The 25020-nt window shown below is 38.3% G+C and overlaps 1 protein-coding gene across 3 annotated transcripts in view; it reads right to left on the bottom strand.

Annotated features, from left to right (window-relative positions):
- phf14 (PHD finger protein 14) overlaps nucleotides 1-25020 on the bottom strand; it is a 73724-nt gene that overhangs the window by 38016 nt on the left and 10688 nt on the right. For all 3 annotated transcript variants that reach the window (XM_007559033.2, XM_007559035.2, XM_007559034.2), the window contains exons 5-11: nucleotides 17677-17836; nucleotides 16853-16964; nucleotides 15054-15191; nucleotides 13561-13707; nucleotides 12297-12567; nucleotides 10904-11010; nucleotides 6057-6152 (exon numbers count right to left, since the gene is read on the bottom strand). In XM_007559033.2, the coding sequence (XP_007559095.1) occupies nucleotides 6057-6152; nucleotides 10904-11010; nucleotides 12297-12567; nucleotides 13561-13707; nucleotides 15054-15191; nucleotides 16853-16964; nucleotides 17677-17836 (1031 nt within the window). The remainder of the gene's footprint in view (nucleotides 1-6056; nucleotides 6153-10903; nucleotides 11011-12296; nucleotides 12568-13560; nucleotides 13708-15053; nucleotides 15192-16852; nucleotides 16965-17676; nucleotides 17837-25020) is intronic.

Below are 25020 nucleotides of genomic sequence, written 5' to 3'. Positions count from 1 at the left end.
ATAAAACATTAAAAAAAACAACTATTGGGCTCAAATGGTGAGTGTTTTTATAAAATGAACATTTTGTAAAAATAACATAAGATGATGATTTCTGTAGCTTTTTATCTGGTTTTCTCTTTATGATTCTTGTTTTGGTTGTTGTTGCATTTACTGCACAAGAGAGCAGTTATTAATTTATAAACACTTAGCTTAGCAAACCTATTATGTGTGAAAAGTTAGGTTTGAAATGGAATTTATTATTTATTTGTGTTGCTGCTGAACTTGGCCAAGCTAAAGAGTAGACAGCTCTTGTTCAGCTCCATTAGGAGAAGTGAGATCTGCTATGTGGCCGATGTAAGCCAACAGCAGAGGGTCTGATTAGTTTCATCTGAATCTCAGGTGTGGTGTTACCATGGAGGTTAATTAGAAAACCTATCTAGTAGGGACTGAGTCTGTCACTAAATAGACAAGGTTTCCTCTGAGGACGTTCTAATCTGCTGCGCCTGCAGCAGTGCAGCGGCGCCGAGGCCTGATAGAGGCTCAGCTGACCCCAGCACTGGGGTCTGATAAGGTCATCCTCTCAGTCTCCGCTGAGGTCTCCTGGCATCTGGCTAATAAAGACTCCTTTCTGCCAATATGGAGCCAGTTCTGTTCTACAGACCGACAGCAAAGTTTACAGAAACAGAGTAAAAGTGAATTGGATGAAGTCGGTAAGGGTTCTGGCTCTCTAATAGATTGTTTTATTTCCATGAAGCTGTCCAGGACTCAGAGCAGCTGCATCATTCTGTATTTAAACTAGAAATATCAAGCAGAGCCACAACCTGAAACCAACATTTGCCAAGGCAAGCCGGCTCCTCTCTGACTCTCTCTCAGGGTATGTGCCATGTGCTAAAGCTTTTAGCCTAATCCATGCATAGACAGCCCTGCAGCCACTGTTTTCTGAGCTGCTCTTATTTTAGACCAGATTCTGCTCTGCTGTTCCCTGTGGATAAATGAGGAGCGCAGCAGTGATGGCAGCCGCTCTCAGCCAACGCTATGCACCCACCTCACTATAATGTGTTTTCAGAAGATCCCTGGATCCTACAGAGGATTCTGAACCGGAGCCAGGACCTGCTTTCAATCACTCAATCAGCACACAAAATGACATCATGTACAGGTATTGTCTCCATTATGAAATATGTTTGACATGGAACTTGTTTACATGCCAGAGTCAATGTGTTGTTTTGTTTGATGTTTTCTTTCCTGGGACATCCTGAATGTTGAACAGACAGGTAGAAACCCCATGAGCTTTCTCATCCACTGGAAAACAGCAGACATGATCCACATCTGGTACTACTGAACCCGAACAGATCCACTATCACAACTTACATGACTCTTCAAATATTAGCTCTCCAGACTCTGACAGAGAGCAGAGTGCAGGAACATTCTGCTCAATCAGTGTTACATTAGGAACTACAGGAGGGCCTGGAATATCTAATGCTAATATAAAAGTCAAATACTTGTTCATATTGTTTAAGCAACAAATCTCATCCAAAAACAATGCAAATCTGCTCTGTTTCCAAGGGAATCAATCAGGATCAGGAATAAAGACTGAAGGAAATTTGAAGGGATAGTTTGGATTTTTTTATGACAGGTGTTCTCAGCACTAATAGTTTTTACAGTGCAGCCACCTAGTAGGATTCAAGGGGCGGTGGTGGAGGGCGTGACAGCATCACATTCCAAGTTTGATCATTAATACCTGTTGTAACATATTTATGACAGATGATTCTTAGTTAATGTCAAGTTGACATAACAGAGACTTTTTAAATCATGTCGACTTTGCATTACAAATGTCAATATTTACTGAATGACAATGACAGCAGTCAAATATTCATGACAGATGTTATGTCATACTTATACAGTGTCATATCAGTCTTATGCACACCCCTTTAAATGAAATGTTACCGTAATTTCTGTTTTAGAAAATAAAGTGATATTTTTTTATGAAAATCAGAATGGGCTCTGGTATGAAAATTTGGAAACTTTATTTTTAATAATAATAATAACAATACATTTTATTTGTAGGTGCCTTTATTTACAGTAAAGGTCACATCACATAATTTAACATAAAAACAAACAAAATTTTAAGCCATATTGCCCAGCCATGTCAACAAGTGGAAGAAATAATAACATTATGAAAGCCCAGTTAAAAAGATTAAAACTAACCTCTTAAAAGATGCTCCACAGACTAAAATAAATATTACTGGATCTCACAATCAAGAACTTCTGAGCAAGGTGCTTGTTCCATCAAATGTAACCATAGTAACTATGAATTATGTTACTACTTAAAAAAGAAGGGCTAAAAGTTTATTTTAAACAAGTTTCTGGGAGAGGGTTTATTGTGCATTAACTGTGTGAGCCCCATGTGTCTTACAGCAGCATGTGGAAAGTAACATTTGAGTGTTTCCATGTTAAGTTACCAGGGGTGGTAAATGTTGGAGGAACAAAAGCTCCAACTGTGTATTAAATGACTGATTTTAGTGCCAGTTGGGGACATCAATTATTTCTGCAAATGCACAGGCAGGATGACAAATAGAAGATAAAAATGTGGCAGACAGATGACACAAAAGCATGCAGCACTATGACTGATGCTACAACTTGTGCTGTGAATGTTCATAATTAGGTGATTTATGCTGGTCATTGCAGAAGCAGCGCCAGTCTCCACATTCCGCTCCATTTATCTGTCCTGCTACCGTATTAACATCATTTGACCATTTATCTGCAACACTCGTACTCTCAACAGCTACACTTTTAATTTAGCGTTTTATGGATTTAGAGAGTAATATATCTTATAGATGTCAAATCTTTTAGAAATGAAACCCTTCTGTTCTCCACTGGTAGCACTGCAGATATGACAAGATCCAGGTCAATCTGAGATAATGGAGAGTATTTATGAATAGATGTGTGATTTCAATAATGAAAGTGCTTTACTACAGAAAGATTCCATCTATAAAGTTTCATTAGTTTCTTAAATTTTACAATCTCTTAACATGTCACCTTTTGAACAAGATCGTTCTTCCTTAATGGGATCCACGACTAGCATTAGACTTTATTTGAGAAATATTTATGTTAGATGTAAAAACAATAAAGTAAAGATACTGTAGGCTGTTTGGCTTTTATAAATTTAAATAAAAAATTGTCACACAGGCATCACCATGTAGTTTAAGCTGCGATGTATTCTGGGTAAATGATGTATGCTAGGTCCAACTGCACTAGTTCCATCTAGCCAAAACAGCCAAAACAATTTTAAGCCTTTTTTTAGTTTAAAAAAAGCTCCAACTGAAATGTATAGAAATGTGGAAATTTCAAAGGGTAATGAAGATAAGAAGGAGCAAACGGTGGAAGAGGAAAGCGTTGGCTGAAGAAACTGATGTTTGCTGCTGTTGCTGCCATCTTCAGCTTCATAAATGAAACAATGAATGACACGTACCTCTGGTCAGACTGCGAGATCCGGTAAATAGTGGACGCACTCTGTGTCAGGTCAGGTGTTACACCAAAAACTGTGAACCATCATATTCTGCAACCACAGGGGGCGGTAGCGTGCAAGTACCTCTTGAAGGCCACCGAGAAGAAGAATTTACATAAACTACGTAAATACTGATACATCTGAGATTGTAAGCTTCACGGCTTCTTTATTCCCATCATATTGATGGACGAAATATATTTTAGTTTTTTGTATTTAATGCTTATGAACCATTGTATTGTGCTATTGTTAAAATATGTAACCCCACTGTAGCCGTTTAATAAATCGGTAAACAATTAATAATTTGTTCTAACTGCTTTGGTAGTTTTTAACATGGTTTTTCATCTTCCCGCCACCTCCTCATTAAATGAGATGAGTCACATCACATTTAAAATAATATTTAATCCTCAAGAGAAGAGGTTAATTCCTTTTCAGAACAAGGACCAGTCACTAAGCCTCCATGGGTGAAAAATATACCAAAAGATATAACATTACCGTATTTTCCGGACTATAAGGTGCACCTAAAAGCCTTAAATTTTCACAAAAATCAGCAGTGCACCTTATAATCCGGTGCGCCTTATGTATGCACTGAATTCCAAAATCTGTCCCTGACACAGAGACGTAAAGTGTAAAGTACGTACGCTGGCAGCGATAAACCAATCAGAGAATTGTTGTCCAAGTTCTGCAGCATACACCTCGGGTAAAAACCAGATAGGTTTTTCCACGCATCACCGTCCCTGTTCATCTGCGATGCCATGCACACCCATCTCACTGCTATTGTGAAAAAGGAAGTGAAGCAAACTAATTCGGAGTTTGCCGTCATTCCGGGAGGATTAACAAAAAAACTCCAACCGCTGGACATTGGTGTAAACAGGGCGTTCAAAAAGAAGTTGTGACCGGTGTGGGAGCGATGGATGACAGACTGCGAACACACGTTTACTAAGACGGGGAGGCAGCGCCGGGCGAGTTACGCCGCCATCACGTGTGAATGGATTGTGGATGCCTGGGCTAATATATCTGCCGTAAGTGTTGTCTGAGCTTTTGCGAAAGCCGGCATCATTGCTGAACAGCCACCTGGCAATGAGACTGACTCCGACAATGATGAGAGGGAACCTGGCATGTTTGATGGCAAAATTGCCCAGCTGTTCAATTCAGATACAGAAAAAAAGGTCTTTCATGGATTTGTGGAAGAAGAATAAAAAATAACGTGAGTAATTTAACTTAAAAAACAAAACATTAAGTTTAGTTGAACTTCATTCTACTAATAACTATTGTTGCATAGTAGAATGAAGTTCAACTAAACTTAATGTTTTGTTTCTGATACCTTGGTTTTTTTTTGTTGTTGTTGACCGTATGTTTTAGCATGCGTCTTATAATCTGGTGCGCCTTATGTATGAGTTACATACAGAAATGGACGCCATAAATGAGAGTGCGCCTTATAATCCAGTGCAGTAATTAAAATACAGTAAAATACAGTAATTAAAGTAATTATGAATTTTTACACATCACAAACAGGACTTTTTAAGTTAATAGAGAAATTCCAACATATTTAGGCTGACATGTTCAACTACTCGTGGATCCCTTTAAACAAGTAGTTCCTGTAATTTTAAAAGAGACATTCATTCAATAGCTACACCAAAATCTAGAGGACAGAAAGAACACTCTCATATAGCAAGCAGCTCAGATTTATGGAGTATCTTTATGTCACAGTATCGACTCTGAGTAGAACACCCAGCCTCAGTACTCAAACTCCATATCTGCTCCTTATTAATCTACTGTTTATGTTTAGAGTTTAGGCTTCTTAGGTTCCTGTTGTATCATTTTATCCCTCCCTTTGCAGTCATGCAGCCACAACTTCACAAGAATCACTGTTGTGCGATCCAAAATTACATAGTCCCAGCTGTATTGGGACTATGTAATAGTCCCAATACAGTTTAATATTCAAATTAAACTTGAATATTTGCCACTAAAAGAGACAAAAAACAAGCCAGAACGTAATCAAACCACTATATATGAACATATTACAGTACAACAGAATGTCAGATGTCTGGGGTTGAAACAATTAATCAGATTAATCAGGATGAATCAAGTCATTTAGTAATTAATTGATCATTAACTGGAGCATACAGACTTAAAAAAAGGTCATTTGTTGGAAGAGCAACACAAGTAAAGAAGTAATCAAGCCAAAACTGGACAGAAAATATTTACATTTAAGATGAAAGAAACCTTTGTATATGTACTACCTAGTATTAATTTTAGCTTCATCCAGTTCAAACTGTGTTAAAGAAAATTTCCAATTAAGCACCTTTTGCTATTCAGTTATTAATTGGTCAATCTAAAAATAACCACCAGATTAAAAGCACCAATTAAAAAGAATCTGGCTAAAGTAAAGAGTTTTCTATCTGAAGCACATTAAAAAAAACTATATTTTACTCCCAAGTCTCCTTGGGAGTAAAATAAATGAATGCCTTAAAAATCTCTCCTGCAGCATGTTCAGCAACTTCTTTACCAAGGAATCAGTGAATGGAACACATGTAGACACGCAAGGAAAAGGAAAGAAGTGATTTGAACATACCTGGCCCACAATGCCGCCCAGCAGCGTCCACATGGCCTGGCCTTCACTCCGCAGGGTTCCGTTCACACTCAGCAGATCCTCCAGAAACTCGCAGAGCTGCAGCAGGACAGGAAGCTCAAGATCATGCAACAGGGTCACTGCAGCTAACAGCACTGGTGCTTCAGGGGGGACTGAAGTATGTCAATCTCATTATTAATAAATACAAACAATGAAATGTCTGAGCAGCTTTCTTTACTTTCTAGAAAACATACCAAACTCCCCTGACCTTTAAAACCCATAGAAAATCTCTGGGCTGTTGTTGTCAAGAGGAAGATGAGAGACATTAGACCCACCAAGCAGATGACCTGAAGGCAGCTATCAAAGGAACTTGGGCTTCCTTTACACCTACACAGAAGCACAGGCTGCTGTCCTCCATGCCACGCTGAATTGATGCAGTAATTCATGCGGGAGGAGACCTACCAAGTACTGACTGCTGAGTGATGTTCATACTTTTCAAAAGCCTCACATTTGTGCTTAGAATATATTTTTATTGGCCTAATTCAGGAGTTGGCAACCCAAAATGTTGAAAGAGCCATATTGGACCAAAAAAACAAAAAACAAAGCTGTCTGGAGCCGCAAAAACTTAAAAGCCTTAGATAAGGCTTATAATAAAGGCAAAACATGCTTTAAGTGTTTATATTAGCCTATTATCAAAATGACTAAGTGTATACATAATTAGCATTCATAATTAAATGGGTTTTTTTTTCCCTGCAGTGTGTCCTGGAAGGAATGATGTACCATGTGACCACTCTGTTGTACGATGTACATTTTTATTATGAAGATCGACAGGGAAAGGGTCTTTGTAAATAATCATTGTAAAGTGTGTGATCGAAAAAACAACGTGCGAAAAAACAACAAAACGGAACATGCATAACGTGCCCCTTATCTGTACAACAAATGGAGTGCAATAAAACCAACCTGCAGTGATAAAAATAAAGCAGTAGCCTTTTGAAAATGTAAAGTATATAAAATTAAATTAGTACACTTGAAGTTTGATTTCTGTGCAAATGCCAAGAAAGTCAGTGCAATGGTAAAACATAGCAGCATCCTCTTTTGACATCTAACCATCCTCGCACCTGAGCAACAAACACAATAATATCGCCAAGTGTCATTCTAAATATATACTGAAAAAATCACTTATAAATATAAAAAAAAAAAAAACACTTTATTACTAAATATATGTGCCTATGACAGGATTGTGTTCTTATGTGTTTAATGTGACTTCTGTTTACGGACATCACTCTACAGCTTCTCAACATCGGGCATGTAAGATGTAACTTTAATCTTGACGCGGCAGCTAATGTAGCGCCTTCCCTGGAAATGTCTTTCCACATTACCGTATTTTTCGGACTATTAGCCACTACTTTTTCCCCACACTTTGAAGCATGCAGCTTACAGCCCAGTGCGGCTATGTACGTTACCAGTTTGTTTGTTTTTTTAATTGTAGGGGCAGCTTATAGTAAGGTGCGCTCTACAGTCTGGAAAGTACAGTTTTCTTTTTGTTATTTGACAACTTCTCGCTACAGAGCAAACATTCAGGTAATCTTTCTGCATTGGTAGTGAATGCAAATTCGGTCCATGAATTGTAGAATCTCTCCTCGGCTATTTGTCTCTTTTCCCTTTTGCTCTCCATGACCCACCAGACATCCGTCGGTTTGTTTACAACAGTCACATGCCTCGCATCCCGCCCAGCTGAAAGAAACGTGTCACAGGCTATGACACAAATCTTTGTTGACAGAAATGTTGAAATTTTATATATATTCTACACATTTTTATAGCATTGTAAAACGTTAAGAATGATTGTGTCATGTTTGTCCTCCAATAAAAACTATATTAAAACAAAAAATATATATTTCCCACCCCCATCTTTTTCCATTTTCAAACATTTTTGAAAAAGATCCAGGGAGCCACTAGGACAGTGCTAAAGAGCCGCATGCCTCTCTAGAGCCGCGGGTTGCCGACCCCTAGCCTAATTTAATATAATGGTCTGAGAAAGTGAACCTTGGGAATTAATTTTCTGAAAGCCGAATTCATCAACATAACAAGAAACAAAGGACTGGAATATTTCAGTCTGTGTAATGAATCTACATAAAATATGAGTTTGACTTTCTGAAATCAGGGAAAACAAATACTTTGTCACAATATTCTCAGAAAATCATTTTTTGAGACATACCTGCATAAACAGGATGGTCAGGAAGGTTATTAGAAAAAAATAGAAAAAACTAACAAATTGATATTTCTAATTATTTAAAAATGCAACTGAAAACCTCAGGTTCAAGATGAATCAGTCAAACTCAGACTTCTACCAGCACTCTTCCACCAGCATTTTTTTTCTAAGGCTAAAACCATGGAGGAACAACTCAGCAGTGCAATTAGCAACACACACTCCATTAATAACGCTCAACACACATATCACATTCCCCTATGCAACATTAACTCCTGTGACTTTTACTCTGCCACTGGATTCTCTTCCTCATGTTGACAGATGGTGTGGCCGTAGCCTCACAGAGGTCACATGTTTGAGAGGAAATAATAAAAAGCTAAATGCTCCATTCCTGGGGCCAGATCTGATCTCATGTAGCGCTCTCCAGCCAGTCAGTCACTGAAACAAAGTTTAGACTTGATTACAGGGCCAGAAAAAAAAGCAGAGAGCAATGCCAGCATCAAGCTGAGTCTACACACTAGCTGTCGAATAAGAGGTCATGAGCTGTGTGACTGTCTCCATTACAGTACCGCATCCGCCAAATTCCACATGGGAGTAGATTATAACAGCTACAACTTCACTACACTGAAATCAGATACAAAGATTAAAGTTTCAGACAAAGTGCAAAAAAAATAATAATAATTCAGTAGTTTCCAATGACAACAATAACCTATTAATTCATGTGCGTGAAGGAACTGGCTGATCATAAGCACAGCTCAGAAATACTTAAAAAGAAAAAAAGAAAAACAATCACAAAAAATAGAAGACATAAGTTCATCCTCCATATCAGTTTTCATGTGAAAAGGTTTTAGGCTGAACTCCAAAGTCTGTTGCCTAGGCAACAGCAATCAATTGTGTCCAAAAAGTCTAACATGTTAAGATATGTCTGCGCTTTATTTATGCCTAGTTCATACAGGAAGATTTTTATGCCAATTTTTGTCCCATTTCCATCTTGCAACAATCTAAAGGATGCCGTGATTACCAGAAGGGCTTCAAAGAGAATATTAAGAGATATTCTTAATATTCTTAATATTAAGAATATCAATATTCTTAATATTAAGAATATTAAGAATATTAATACCAGGGTTAGATCACTCTGGACCCTGGTTGTGTTCAGAGTGATCTACAACCAGGGATATTCAACATGTTGGATTGTCTTGGTTAAATATCGTAGTGTGTGGCATTCCAAGAGGACAAACGAGAACACAGCCATTTAAATGTGACGTGTAGCCAATCTGAAAGTGAGGTGACGAAAACAAGGAGGGGAATCCATAAAACACCGAAGACAAAACAACTACCATGGAGGACCAGAAAGATCAGTGGAGATGTCTTTGATTAGTTGTTTTTCCCCATAAAATACAGCGCACAAACTATCGCCATTACTTCTTTTACCAGTCGGCCATGTTTGTTTACTCTGAATTCATGATTGGTCTCCAGAGGTTTGGCAAGATTTACTGTCTGACGTCAGAATGTTGGTGAGTGAAATTGGTTCAAGCATGTGTTGGTCCTGTTGTAGAGTATGGCTGGACTCCACACAATGTAACGCCAAACTTGCTATATCTACCATTTTTTATCGTAATGTGGTCTCAGGTTTTAAAAAAGATGAGGAAACAAATCACTGATGTAATCTATTCTGCAAGTTATACAAGGAAGTATATCTATTTTTTTATATGAGGCAAGAGTCAAATATACTGTCAAGATGTTTTATTTGTTCTGAAGAATTTTATTTCCCTAGATTTTGGAGCTTTATTGTGACTTTACAATAAAATCGATAAGATTTTTACTTGTTTGTGGGGGAACACAAATGTTCCTTCCTGTCACTTTATTTTCCCTGTGCATACACAAAAAAAATAATTAATAATCAAAATATTTGGAAGGAATCCTCCCCAATTTTTACTGTCAAAAAATGGCGATACTAAATCGGATCACATTTAAATCTGTAGCGAAAGCAGAACAGAGCTAGAGGTTCGGTGCAGAACTGGACTGATAGCAAAATCTACAGATGCTAAAACTACATGTTTATCTGTCAGCTATGACTGGTTGTTTTTTTGCCTGTAAACACACCAGCGGGGAATGTTCTTTGGTGCGCTTTGTTTTGGGTCTAGTGAAAAATAAGATGAAGATGAAGAAATATGTGTTGATGCAGAGATAATATTCTTTCCTCAAGTTTCTCTATCACAGTTTTCTTTCATGATGAACTAAAACAAGAGACACAAAGACGGCATTGGCCAGTCAGACCTCAAAGAAAACTGAAAAAAGCTGTTGGTCAGTAAATGTCTAACCGCTGCTCCTGAATAAAATTTTACGTTTCATAAAACATAAGGAAAAAAACAAACACAATTAATGCCTGCAGCATGTTTACATTATAACTTAGAAGAAGTTAATATTCTAACAATCCTACTTTTACTTACTTAAGAGCAAATTCAGTTTGAAATTTTAATGTATAATAAAAATGATTACTGAAAAACAATGACAATACATAATTCTGGTTCCCCACTAAACACCTGAAAAAAGGAAGTTGCTGTATTTTTGCTCAGCTACTTGAATGGTTCACGTTCACTGCATCACATGGAGCAGGTGCATCACCTTGTTGTAAGCTGCTCACCTTGTTGTACTCCACATGCAGTTTTTCTTGCTCACTTTCCAGTTTGTCTTTCAGGTTCTTCTGCTCAGAGATGTTGTCCTGGATCTGGATCATTCGCATGTTCCGCTCTGAATAACAATGGGACAAAAATCAATAGCCCGATCCCAATCTATATACAGGAAAACAGCCCATGACAGAACCCTGATGGCAGATAGGCCCTCTGCAAGCTCATTTCAGAGTTCTCAAGGTTACTGACATGCTGCCATTTATTTGGGAAGAAAACACTTTTCATTTGCATTCCTAAAAAGCTTATTGCAGATTACAACTACAGTATTACCTCATTTAATAATCTTGTAAAAAACAGATAGTGCTGGCAAGAAATAACCAGTAACACCTACTTCTAAGTGACTCTGATAAGAGCAAATTTCTCCTGCTGTCTCTGAAATTCTAAAGTTGCTGCTCCAACTTTCTAAACACTGCACTCTCACATTGTGCAAGCAAAGCTAAAACTGCATTTGTTCCACTCAATATAAAGATCTCTGCTTTATTTCCAGCACAGAAAAAGAGATTGGGAGTTAGATAAGCTTCAGATAACAGAGCATTTCTCCTCCTGAGTGCAGATGTGATCATAGGAGTGTATCACGCTTCACACAGTTGCTGCTAGAAGCCACAGAAACGCTCTAAACATGAAGGACCCGTCCAAAATGGTGGCACCTCTGGAAGCTTCCACAGGGAGTTTCAAGCAATGAGTATCTTACCTGCAGTCAACAGTCCAAACACATTATGTTTGAATGTGCTCACTGAAGGTTTCTGCACACTTATTAAAAACTGATGGTTTTATTTTATTGAGCCAGAATTAATATTTCACATAATCAGTCAGTAAAGAGCAGAACGTCTCTCTCCAAATTTATCCACGTTTCTACAATGAAGGAGTACAGCAATATACTGTGACCCAAATCCAGCTCTTACCCATCTTGTTCTGGAAAAATATGTATTTTTCAACAATGTGATCAAAGTTCTGTTTCATTATAAAATCATAACTGGAAATGGCTATATTATAATACTAAATCAATGTAATCAGCTAGGCTTCCTCAGATAAAAAACCTGCATTATCAGTTGAATTTGACTGAATTGTATTAAGACCAGGTTTGAAGTATAATTAATTTGGATCTGTCTGCCTGATTGGGTTTATCTTGTGGATCTTATAAAGTGCCTTAGTACAACATTAGTTGTAAATAGACGCTGTAAACTGGAGATAAAGTGAATTCAGCTGGCAAAATCAGACTTATAGCTAATTTCCCATAAACGTCCATCAGATGTGTTTCAGTGGTGTGAGCTCAGTTCATATTTTACTGAATGCGACTGAAAATAAACATGACCAGTGGTGGACAGATGTGACGGGCAGTTTGTTCACCCAGGTAGTAGTTGACGAAGTCTGCAGTGAGGGCCGGCTGCTTGTGCTTCCTGCGTCCGTCCATGCTGGCGTTGGCATCTGAAGTGTCCACAGGGAAAATGTCAGTGCTGATGCCCATCAGTTCTGCCTTCCTCATCAACTTTCTGATGGCTGAGGCGCTGGAGGTCAGAGGTCGGGGTAGTTTCTCTCGGGGCACCCAAGCCTGAGGCCGAGTGTTCCGGGACAGCTCTGCTTTGGCTCGGTACTGCTGAAGGCGGGTGGTGATACGGGCCTGAGGGGGAAATACCAAGCAGCTGTTCGTTAACCCCCCACTGTGCTTCAAACTGAATCTGAACCACGTCTAATCTGAAGGAATTCAAAACAAACACTAAACCTAACATAAATATCCTGAAACCAGAAGTTTACATATGCAGATGTTTATCCCGTTTCTCCTCCAGATGTAACAAAAGTCTTTTTTTACGGCCAAACAGTTCCAGTTAAGTTCCATCAGACCACAGGACATGTCTCCACAGTTGAAGGTCTCCACAAACTACAATCTGATTTTTTATGTTTCTTTAATAGTAATAGGTTCATCCTCACAGATATTGCTTTTCATATCTGTTTGGGAACTGTTTGCCTGTGGATAATGAGACGGTTTCAGCAGCTTCAGCAGCATCTACATTAAGTCTTTGTCATTTGTTTTGGGGTCAATCTGCATATTTTGGACCAGAACCGGTCTCCTTCCCGAGTACTGTGATGCTGTGATGGTTGGATATTCCTTTCATACCAACTACAAGTGAACAGATGAATTTGATGGAATCAAGCATCTAGAAATTGTTCCCAGGATGAACCAGACTGGAGCAGCTCCTGATTTTCTTCCTGATATCTGGGCTGATTCCTGCTGACAAACCGAGCAGAGAGTCCATCCAGGTGTGCCACAAGTCAGTCTCCAAATAACTCAAATGTGTCAATTAACTAATCAGAAGTTTCCAAAGCCGAGGCATCATTGTTTAAAAAGATGGTAGTCATTCTGTATGCAAACTTCTGATTTTGAAGGCATAAATATAATAGTAATAGAATAAATAAATATTTAATATATTTGTTTGTCTTATTATTGTGGCACTTAGCAAATACAAAAAATGTTGATAATCCTAAGTGAGATGTTTAGACTGATTTAACTTCAGACAGTGATACAGAAAGGTGCGTGTTTCTTTTTACTCCATGTATGTAAATTTCTGTTCTCAACTGTACAAGAATAAACACAAAAGCATGTAGACAATGTTACCTGAGCCTCAGGCGTGAGCTGCTTCTCTCTCTCCTGTAGAGAGACCTTACAATATGACTGTAAAGCCAAATAATTCTTCCTTTTCCACTTCCTGTCAAAGCGATCTGCATGCTGCTTGCAGTAGGCAAAAAATGGATCAGCAATATCCTGATGAAACACAAAGGCAAAACGAGTTTAATAATGACGTCAAAATTTAAGCCAATTTTTACTATGTCTGACTAAGTCTGAAATCAAGGTACTCAAGCCAAATATAGCTTATTATTTTAATCAAATTTTATTTATTTTATTGTAGGGATAATAAAGAGTTAATATGAAAGTTATTCACGTTATTAAAAGTGACTAGAAATCATTCCCTTATTTCTGGTTCATGAAACTAAAAGCAGAGTTTTTAGAGAGCTGAATCTCCAAAACATGACAACCTTTAACCACAGCGAGATCAGGAGCTCAAATCCGCCGTGATCGAGACAGAGCAGACCGGCTGACTGGCAGCACACAAAATCCATCAGCTCACTGGTTCTAGCAGCATCAGTGAGCTGATGGTGAATAAAGCTAGTCATCATGAACAGGAAACGTCACTTTAAGAGGAACTTTCTAAGCTCACTGGCTTCTCTGCTACCTGCTGGTCCTCTCAACTATGGAGAGGTAAAACAGACAAAATTAAGTAAATACATCATAAAATCATTTATTAAATGCACCAATAAATAAATGTTCAATTAAACAATTTACTAAATGGCATTAAATTATTAAAATGTAAACTAATAACAACTGATGCAGATAATTCATTAAATGTGCATTGAATTATTTTACGGTTCCTGTTCCTGCAGCATCACCATGAATTTATGTGTCCAACTCACCCATCCAGGTTGAGGGGCAGAGCTTATCTGATCTGTTCAACTCCACTAGTTCTTTGTAATGGAGGATTTTCCTGAGCTTTCCCTGAGTTTGTTGGAGAGACTGTCGTCCTGACTAAGTGGTGGATAAAGTCAAAGGACTGATTGAGTGTGAGCTTTGTATTGCTATGACAAAAAGGTGATTCACAAAATGGCTTCCTAATTTTTCACAAACTGAGCATGTTTAATCTGCTGTACTTAAAAAACTATGAAACTCAGCCACTTCAAACCTGCCCTAGATTATTGTATACTAACAGTGCTAATTCATGAAATCTTTATTTGTCTTGTGAAAGTTGAGCTATTAGTGCAGAATAATCTAGTCTAGGTTTGAAGAGTCAAAGTGTTGGAGCGTTTCTAATGTGGTCCAGATACAACAAAGAGCTACACTGGCCTTCCATTAAACTTTCACAAATCAAACCATCTTGGTACATTTATTTAATTATTCCATGTATTTATTTATTTATTTATTTAATTGTGTTCCTTTTAATCTACTAAACTAAACTAATAGAAACTTTGCTTTACTTCTTTCTGCTGGTAGCAGAGCTCCGAATCATTCAGTAACTGTAAGTTCTATTGTCATGCATTGTTCTGGTGAGTATGTACCTCTTCTGCTGCAGCCTCGGACAGGAGCCCCTCCCTCTGTGCGCAGGTGACGTGGAAGTAGGATCGACACATTCCTGCATCACAGCTGATGCACACACCGGTCCTGGCAAAACGGGCATCCTCACAGAAACTGCACTCCTGTACCAGAACACACAGCAAGGACAGCGATTCAGATTCAGATTGGAAACTAGGGAAGTGAAGTGTTTTTAAAACCAGGAACAGTTGTTTAACCTTAGAAATCAGCTAGTTTAAATAAAGACTGATGTGAGTAAAGAGAAAACTAAATAGTGTAATGTTTCTTTCTCAGCAGGTTATTTTCTGTACCTGACTCCATTAAAAATATCCAAGAACAGCCTGAGATTTTGGAGTATTTTACTTGAGTTCATCAGGAACAAACTATCTGGCTGTGTTCCTGGTTTTATATGAACCCTATGCAGAAATTCATTATTGTCATCTCTGCCAGCAGTGTCACTGGTTCAGTGTTTACCTGGACAGAGTACCGAGGATAATCAACATCACTGCTCTAACATCATTAAAACTGAGAGCATGTCTTTGTCACTTCCTGTTAAGATATTCCCAGACCTCATTAAATTCAATTTTTTAAAATGACAGCTAAATGATCCCTTCTTACACCTTCCAGAGAATTTACAAAAGCAGTAACTCACATTTTATCATGTTTCAACTGCAAAATTTCAGAAATCAGTTGATGTAAATGCTTTCAGTCGCAAAAAAACTCTTACTTTCAGATGAGGTGAGCAGGATAAAAAAAATATTACTTAAAATATGTGTTGTTTAGCCCTGGACCACTGCTTGTTACTGATGGACACAAGTCATGGACATGAATGTTATTTAGGATGTTAATGATGCACTTGGACTATTCTTCTTCCAGATTGGCATGACGATCTAACAGCTGTAATGAATTTCTAAAGCACCAGTTTATTGCTTGAGTTTAAATTTACTGTAACTTTTCTTTAACTCCTACAGGGTCAAAATTAAGCATAATGAGTAGATAATAAACATAAGCAATAACTATTATTTATCTACAAGTCCCTCAGCAACATGCAGTCAAACAATACTTCTTTTGTAGATGTCACTGAGTTTTTCTTATAATTCTGGCTCTTCTGGTATTTGGGCTCTCAAAAACAATAGAGTTTATTTAAACTGGTTGGTGTTCTTGAACACACCCAGCTTTAAGCTAAGTTTACAAATGTTCTCTGATGTTAAAGTTGGGTCCATGACAGAGATCTAATGTTAGTCTGCTTTATCCATTCCAAAACCTGCTCTGATGTGTGTTTGGGATCATTATCCCTAATAAACATGCTGAGTCATCGTTGGATCCAGTCTGTGTAGCTGCTGGTGTTTACTTCTGCCTTGCACAAAATGGGTATTAGTGGTGTAATTATGACAAAAGCTTACAAATGAGAACAAATGTAATTTCCCTGCAAAGTATTGAGGGATCTATAACCCAGGATCTGCTGGGATATGTGTTGATGTTTGAGCCTGTATGCATAATTTTGACCCAGGTAACATGGAAGAAGGATTGACACATTCCTCCATTCCCGAACATTGCATTCATAAAAAATACCATTTGTGAATCCAAGTGTCTTTAAATGTATTAGCAATGTTTGTTTTACGATCATTCCACCCAGAAAACCACTAAATTAAAATGACATCACCGCTCTTGGGGAGCATCTTATCACCTGCACTGTTTAAATTTTGCCTTTGGAAGCGGTGGACATATTTCTACTGATTATGAAAATCCAACTCAACCTGAGTCAAGATGTGAATTGACAACTTGCCTTAGCACCATATTTTGAATAATTCATCTCCGTAAGCGTCACTGGTCGCAGTTTATCGATGTCTCCAAATGCTACTCCAGGGACATAAAGTGCACAGACCACGTGCACCCACCTGAAAGTGGAAGGACAGGATGAACATACATGTTTCAAGCTGAAAATAAGCTTGTAATCGGTGACATTTAGATCCACCATTTTTAAGGCATGTCAGGAAACCAATTAAAAAACATGGCAGAGTTTTTTTTTTTTTTTTTCCTGCAGACAATAAGCAGCCTAATATTGTGAAATTGGCTGCAGTCAGTTGCTCAGAGACTTCAAAAAGAAATGAGCTCATAGATTAATATAGCCCCAGATGCTGGCTACACTTTGGTGTGACACAATTTCAAATGCGGACTTTAGAGAAGAGAATCCAAAGTCCAATATAAAGATATCCATCTCTAGCAAGCAAGCGCTTCACAGTTTAATTTGCTGTGTTTTTCATGCTCTAGTGAAGTAGTAAATTCGGGTGCAGCCTGGCTGAGGAGCACCATCAGCGATAACGTGGCTGAAGTCTCCATGCTTCACAAAACACACTCTTTTCTCTCACTCCTTTTTCTTCCTCTTCCTATTCCTTCTATCCATATTTTTTTCACTCCTCTATGAGCTCTCTCTCTCACTAATCCAACTTCCTCCTTTTCTCAGCAGCGAATAAACAATGAGCACAATTTAGACAGCATTTTTGCCGCCGCTTGCCGAGCTCAGGCCATTAGCTGTTATTTGTTTCTGATTATGTTAGTTGTCCTGCTTTTTTCTGAGAAACTGGACCACACTGTACTACACCGTCCCACCTCCCGGCATCCGTCTCTTTGAAGATGCCGTCCTGGTTGGGGCACAGCTCACAGCTGGGAGTCACTCCATTCTTGCAGGCGTCACAGAACCAAGGCTCGGTGGAGTTCTCAGAGGCTGAGCTCATGATGGAGTCGCTCTCACCGTCCACACCGTAACACCCTGGAGTCCAAGAGAGGACACAGCTTTAGAAGGCACTCCAACACCAGCAGACCTCAGCTGTGTGCCATGGTGCTCACAGAGCTCAACCTGCGCAACATGATGGTACTGATGAATAGCAAATGTCAAGAAAACATTTCAAAGAGGGACACATCATTTAGTGATCAATATGTGGGAATAAATGCTGTTACAAATGTTTGGAAAAAAAATCAGACATTATCTGTTAACTAAACAGGATCTGCAGACAATATGGTGACGATATGAGTGGCCCTGTGGACTGTAGCGGTATAACGGTACGCGCACAGACATCGGTTTTAAAGTCAGGGTTCATTATGTTTCCACTTCAATCAATAGAAACAAATAGATGGTCACTATAGAACTGACTGGAGATTTGGGAGAGAGACAAGTATATGAGAGGTGGAGGGGGGGGGGGCGAGTATGGTTGACTGGATGATACAATAAAACTTGAAATTGGCTAATATTGTTGTTTAGGAATATTCCATTAGACTCAGCAAACACTTGAAAACATAAAGGTCTGGAGTTGATTGGATTTAGATGATCCAAAGTACCAGATGTACCTGAATGCACCATTAAAGTGCAGCTGTTGGGAAGTCCAATGAAAAAACATGGGTTTTCAAAGCAGCTTTAAAAATAGACAAAAGGCCCTTCAATATGAAGGACTAAATAAAAGTAGACAGTGATGTCATGGATAATTACAGTTTCTGGTCATGATGCTGCAGAGAAAGATGAGTTTTGCCCTCTTGATGAACAAACTTTTGCCAACTGGAGCACATCCGAAGGGAAGTCACACAATTCAAAGTCATGCAGGACTTTATGCTCAGCAAAATTTCCTTCATTTCCTTCTGATCAGGACTTATACAGACCATCAGCATTCGCAGGAAACATCACGACAGCAACTTAATATATAACTTAATATGGTTGCTTAATATCAAAATTGTTGATATTTGCTGCTGTGCCAATAACATGACAAGGTCAGGTCAACATAACGATACCTACAGTTTGAGGTTTTTAACATGCAGCGGTATGCTAGGCCAAATTTTCACTTGAACAAATAGGAAATGAAGAAAGTAGAAAAGTCATGGTGCTGTCTGGTCCAAAGCTGTCAATCTCCAGTCGCACTGCAGCACCGAAAATTGAATATTTAATCAAAATACGTAGCCCCAGAGAATGGAGAAGAAGCCAAGGGAACACATTTTTATGTTGTCCTCTTAATTTTCTGAGGTTGCCTAAACAATTACTTGGCTGATGTGGTTTCTATGGCAGCTATTACACCAGGCAAACGTGCTCCTCACTTCCAATGAGGGCAGCAATCAGTACTCTGCCTCTGCTGGGGAGATAACACTCCAGCTCCTAATTCAGTCAAGCAGCCTTCGGGCTTTTTGAGCAACGGGAGAGACTCACAAATCAAAAGCTCGCTGTTCTGCAGGCCTGTCACTGGATGCCACACAGGGGAGTTGCGCAGCCCATCAAAAGCAAACAATGGTGCAGACGGAGTTGTTTATTCAGCTCTTCACTTTGTTTGGTGACTGTGTGTCTTCTGATTGAAAGACGGTTTGATGTGTGTCATGGTGAATAGTTAATTCTGACCTCTGCTTGTAAGAGGCTTTGGCAATATTTTCTGTTTCCTGCAGATCTTTGATTTCTTAGTGAGATGAATTCACTTATACAATAAATGCAGTCAACATGTCTATGCTATCCAACAGTGTATTAGGAATGACAGTGCCATTAATGCTTTACAAAATCTTTATGTGGTGTAAATGAAGCTGCTGTTGGTTTGCTCCTGGCAGCAGTTAAACTCTTCTTTACTGACTGAGCTCAGACAAATGCAAGTCAGGGTTACAAATAATCACCAGTGCTGGTTTAACAGATTTATGGTGGCACGGATCTGCCGTGTTCCTTTTGAACTTGGAAACTAAGCTCACACTGTAAAGCCAGAGTTTGCTGGCTAATATGAGCTAAGCTGACAAAAAGTGATGACTGCTGGATAACTTCATAATCTTTAAAAGAAAGATTAACCTTGTCAGAAGTGACAAGCTTAGCAGGAAATAAGATAGAGCTGAGTGAAGTGAGAACCATTTTCACCTGGATAGGAACTTAACAGAAAGCTGTCTCCTTGTGTTCAACAAAGACTCACAAATTATGTATGAATCTACCAAGAGGTTTGACTAAATGACCTAATGAAAGCAAGGACTTTCAGTGGAGCTGGTCCTGAAAAGCAAAGAGCAGTTCAGTTAAAACAGATTACTCTTCTGACATTCACATATTTTTTATTTGTTCTTTAAAGTACAGTATAATATGAAAATGTTAGAGGTTACCACAATACCCTCAATTAAATAGATTCAAATATGAACAAATAAATTGTCCTACATGTTTCAAAAATATTCTGCGTAAGACACTTCCACATCTGACAGCTTGTCAGATGGAGCTCAAACAAACAAGTCAAACCTGAAGACATTTGTAAAAAAAATAAAGACTGTCAGGTGACCCAAAGCCTTTGGGAAAAACAAAAAACCGTTTCAGCAAGCAAAGAGAAATAAAGTTAATCTTGAAATTGCTGTGTGGCTCTTTACAGTGACCATGAGCTTAGTTTGGCTCTTAATGTCGGCATTAAGATTTGCACTGGTTTGCATACCTGCTCTGGACTGTAAACACAAACAACATTCTTACTTAGAATATTTCAACAGCCTTTAAGAGCTTGACATGTATTCATTCACTGCTTATCATTCATTATGAAACAATACTCTGAAATGTAAAGATAAAGCTGTCAAAGAACAACAATACATTTCCAGGCTTGTTATGGAAAAGTGCCCTGAACATACTCCTCAAACCTGCATGACATCACAAGGGGGCAACTTCTGTGAGATGTTTAGAGCCGAGTCAGGGCAAAGAGAAGGAGGCAGAGACAGAAAAGAGATCAAATGGTGGACTGACTGAGAAACACAGAACCGGGACCACCAAGCACGAAGCCCATCTGAATTAAAAGGCAATCATGAACCTCTTGTTCAAACAAGCAAAAAATAAGTGCTGTGTTTTTATTGAGCAGACAAAGTTCCAACAAGCTTTGTTCTTATAGTCATAAATCTATGGCAGAAACTTGAAACAATAAGGGCAAACTTTGGTTCTGAATCCAGAGAGAGAAACTACTGCGACACCAAGACTGGACCAGAGAAACAACTGCCTCCCAGCCTCAGAGCAATAGAACAGCTATGAATCCCAGGTAGACCCTGAATCCCAGGGTCTACCTGGGATTCAGCCAGGAGCTGAATCCCAGGTAGACCCAAAGAAAGCAACCAGTTGTCTGACCCAGCTGTACGTCAAGACATTGAAAAACATTTTCTTTTTTTTCTTTTTTTTTTAAGTTTTTAGTCAGGTAATAATTATTCAGGCTGTCAGCATCTGAATCTGTGTATCAGTAAGTGAATGACTAACTGGGGTGAGAAGGTCTTTGGAGTCCTCTGACTTGATAAAGTGATGTACCATTTGTCCAATCTAAATTCATCTCAAAATTCTCCTGCTTAGCTTTGAATGAACTAGCCAATATCAGCCTTTTCTACCCCCAGCCATGCTCTACAAGACCAGAGCAGCAAAAAAGATCATACTCTGCAGAAAACTACAACAAAACTTAGAGGGTGTATGTATCTTTACAGAAATCAACATAAAAATGCTACATTATAAAAGAAATGATAGATATATTATATTTGCAGCTTTAAAACAGCCATTTTTCATTATTAATAAATAAGGACATGAGATTGGTGAACATAGTTGAAGTAAAGAGCTGTAACCGACAAAGCTGAGGGTAAAACACTTTAAGGTAATTCTGGCTGCTTGTATGACTAACTGGAAGAAGAAAATCAAAAGGTGTTGCAGCAAGAACAGGACTTCTTGATCAGCTCAGTGAAGACGGGGCCCAGCTCATCCCAGCTTTTGATCTCTCACGCTGGTCTTTTCCCCCACTTTCATGTCAGTTTCTGTTTTCTTCTGAGAGTGTGTGATGGTGTCCATACACTGTGAGACTACAAGAACAAAGAAAAGCAGTGGAGTCGAGCAGCACACTGTCTTGTCGGAGCTGCAGATGCTGACAGATCATCTTTCATCTCTGACTTAAAATAATTCTGTCTTTCCACTTGTCTTATCCTCAAAAAGACATTTTATGATTTCTAAAATAAGCCAGGATTCTGTACTACATTCAGTAGGATTGCACTTGATCAACTATAGACGTGGCATAAGCCAAAACACTCAGCAAAACAATATTTTATAAATCTATGCTATATTTCCCCACATAATTGACCATAAAAATCCCACAACACATTAATACTCAAAACCAACATCAATTTATTGGCTACTTTGTTAATTTCTTAAATGTTTTAACGGTATGTGATTGTGTGAGGTTTATTTACCTAGAGTTTCTTAAGTTGCGACCGCACACATCAGGGCGAGCATGATAAGAAGGAGAGAGTCAGGATGGAGTGTGTGGATCATAAAGATACACACTCCACGTGTCTTTATGATCCACATCTGCACTTGTTCCACAGAGCAGGTAGAACAAGAATTTGTCAACTTGGCATGAGCTAGAATTCTATTGAGTGAGTGTTTGTGAGATTTAAATGCACAAACAACAAATTATTATTTTTCCACATAGATGTATGCACTGTCATCAGTCTCACTGAATGCTCAGGTTGGAGGCACAGCATAATTATCAGCAGTGCAATATGGAGGGCCCAGACTGGAAGTGCTGTGTTTGAGCACAACTGCACATAACCTTGGAAGTTGATGGCTCCATGTCAGACCATTGGTAATAATCGGCTTAACTTAACAAAAAAATTCAATTGCATTTTTAATTTTCTCTGCTCAACAGCATTACATTCACCCTGACCATGGCCAATCAGAGGAGGGGTTCAGCCATTCACCATCTCTGATTGGTTTAGACCATGATAGAGGCCTAATATGTGCCTATCATTGTTATTTAGCTCCATTTACTAGTAGGCTCCATCCAGACTACAGCTGTCCACCATCATGGTGGACGTGAATACCCAGTGAGCTTGGCTCTGGAAGTTATCAAAGTATATGTAGTGTCATAGTACTTCAGAATGATGGATAGTAAAATCTATTTTAAGAAACTTAATACCGCAGCGGTTGATGGTGTGCCAAAATAAAACAATAATGCCACCATAGGTATATTAAAGATTTTAAATGGACTGAATGGACTCTATCTGCTAAGTTTTCAAGTGAATGAATGTTTGTAGGAATTTCTAGCCTAGGATCTTAAACTATGAATGAAATATAGTGAAGCTCCTAAAGAGGGTATTTTACTGCAGCTACAGAAACTTTTGGATGGTAACCTGCAGCGATTAATTGCAAGCTTAACTTCAGGTAATGTCACTGAATGCTTCAAGCTTTACTTCAAGGAATATGACTTACTTTATTGCAATACATGTTACCGCTAGTAAGGGGAAAAATTACAATGTAATTACAATTACAAAGGCTTTATAAAAACAAAGACATTTACACAAGTTCAATTATGATTCCTTGGATGGGGAAGTTTAGTTTTGTTTTTGTTTTGTTTTTTGTCTTTTCTGTGTGCAGTATTACTCAGTTGAATTAGTCAAATATTCTAATTTAATATTGTGTAACTGGGAGTAGTTTAACAGTGACAGGGGGAAGGAGAGGATGAGGAGGAGCAGCTGCTGCAGGCAGGCAGCAGAGGGAGAGGCTGGAGATAAGGAGACTGGGACCAATTTGCATATTCATAGTTCCATCCATACTGAGGCCAAGGTGTAGCATTATATCTGAGTCACTCTGGGGCATGAAGGGATTATTTTCATAAAAAATAACATTAAAATATGAAACTTTGGAGACAAAAAGAGAAATGTTCAGGGATTTGATCAATGTCAGGAAAAAAACTTTCAACATCTAGTTGCCATCTATTTTGAAAGTAGGATACTGAGATATGGACTTAAAATAAATCAGGCTCCTACTTTATCTATATACCCTAATTTATTTAGATCTTCAGCCAAAAACATCAGATTTTCTTTCCTTCCTTTCACAAAAACCGTTTCCTTAATGTTACGGTTCTTAAGCTGTGCATGACTGGTAGAACTCGCACATCCTTCATGGATGGTCATGCAAAATGTTATTAACTTATTATTTAAAGTTAAATTCTAAGTTAAATAATGATGTAGTCCGTTTGTTCTCAAAAACATTAAACAGGAACATTCTTTTGAAGTCTCAAGTTTCTGACATGGAATGCTTTTCCAACGGGTACAACGGGTAAAATTATTTGTGTGATATTTGCAATAATAAAGAAATGGCTCCAGTAGCCGTTTCTATTTCATACACATCACAATTTGTATTGTTTTTCATTCATTACTGAAATGCATAAGCAGTTGATAAACATATTGTTAAACTGTATAACTAATTCTAGTTTACCTTGCTACTCAGAACAACAATTAGAAAATCCCCCTGCCTTTGCATTTTTCAGCTCCAACTGTGATGTTATTCTGATGTCTAAATCTCAATTTATAAAATATATGGAAAGCAGAAATACTACAAAAGGACAGTCCATTTTACTGATTTCAATTTTCAGAGCTGAGTTCAATTTCTCTGTAGTCCTCACCAATAAATTCCAATTTAGGTTAATTAAAATGTCTCCTCAAAACATGTTTTAATAGCCATAGTTTGGTTTTTAAGTGAATGTTGAAAGGGGCATCAAAAACTATTTGGACTTACCTGGCTTTTGTCTCTCTCCTGTGCGGCTCACAGCAATTTGACTGCTCTGTCAAGGTTCTTATTCTAACTACAGTTTGTGGAGTATTTTATTTTGAAATAGCTTTTATTTTGAAAAATATCAACCTCTATTTCCATTTGACTTCTTTCCAGCAAAGACGCTTTTCACACATCTGAAGTTCAATCATGTCTGTTGAAGTTACTTCAACTGAACCACTAGAACAGTGAAATCAATTCAATTTAAATTTACTTTACTGATTCCAAAGGAAAATAAAATGTTGTTGTAACTCATATTATCCAAGGTTAAAACAGAGAGTTCTGACACCTCATGACCCAAGAGAGTGCTGATTGTACTCCGAGCATATGGTGCGGTGAGGTGTTGTAGGTACAGCAACAGTACTCAATCAGAGGTAATAACAACTCATTGAAGATATTCGAATATC

Source organism: Poecilia formosa, unplaced genomic scaffold, assembly GCF_000485575.1.
Source record: "Poecilia formosa unplaced genomic scaffold, Poecilia_formosa-5.1.2 Scaffold101, whole genome shotgun sequence".
NCBI classification, from domain to species: Eukaryota; Metazoa; Chordata; class Actinopteri; order Cyprinodontiformes; family Poeciliidae; genus Poecilia; species Poecilia formosa.
This window is presented reverse-complemented; position numbering and strand designations above follow the sequence as displayed.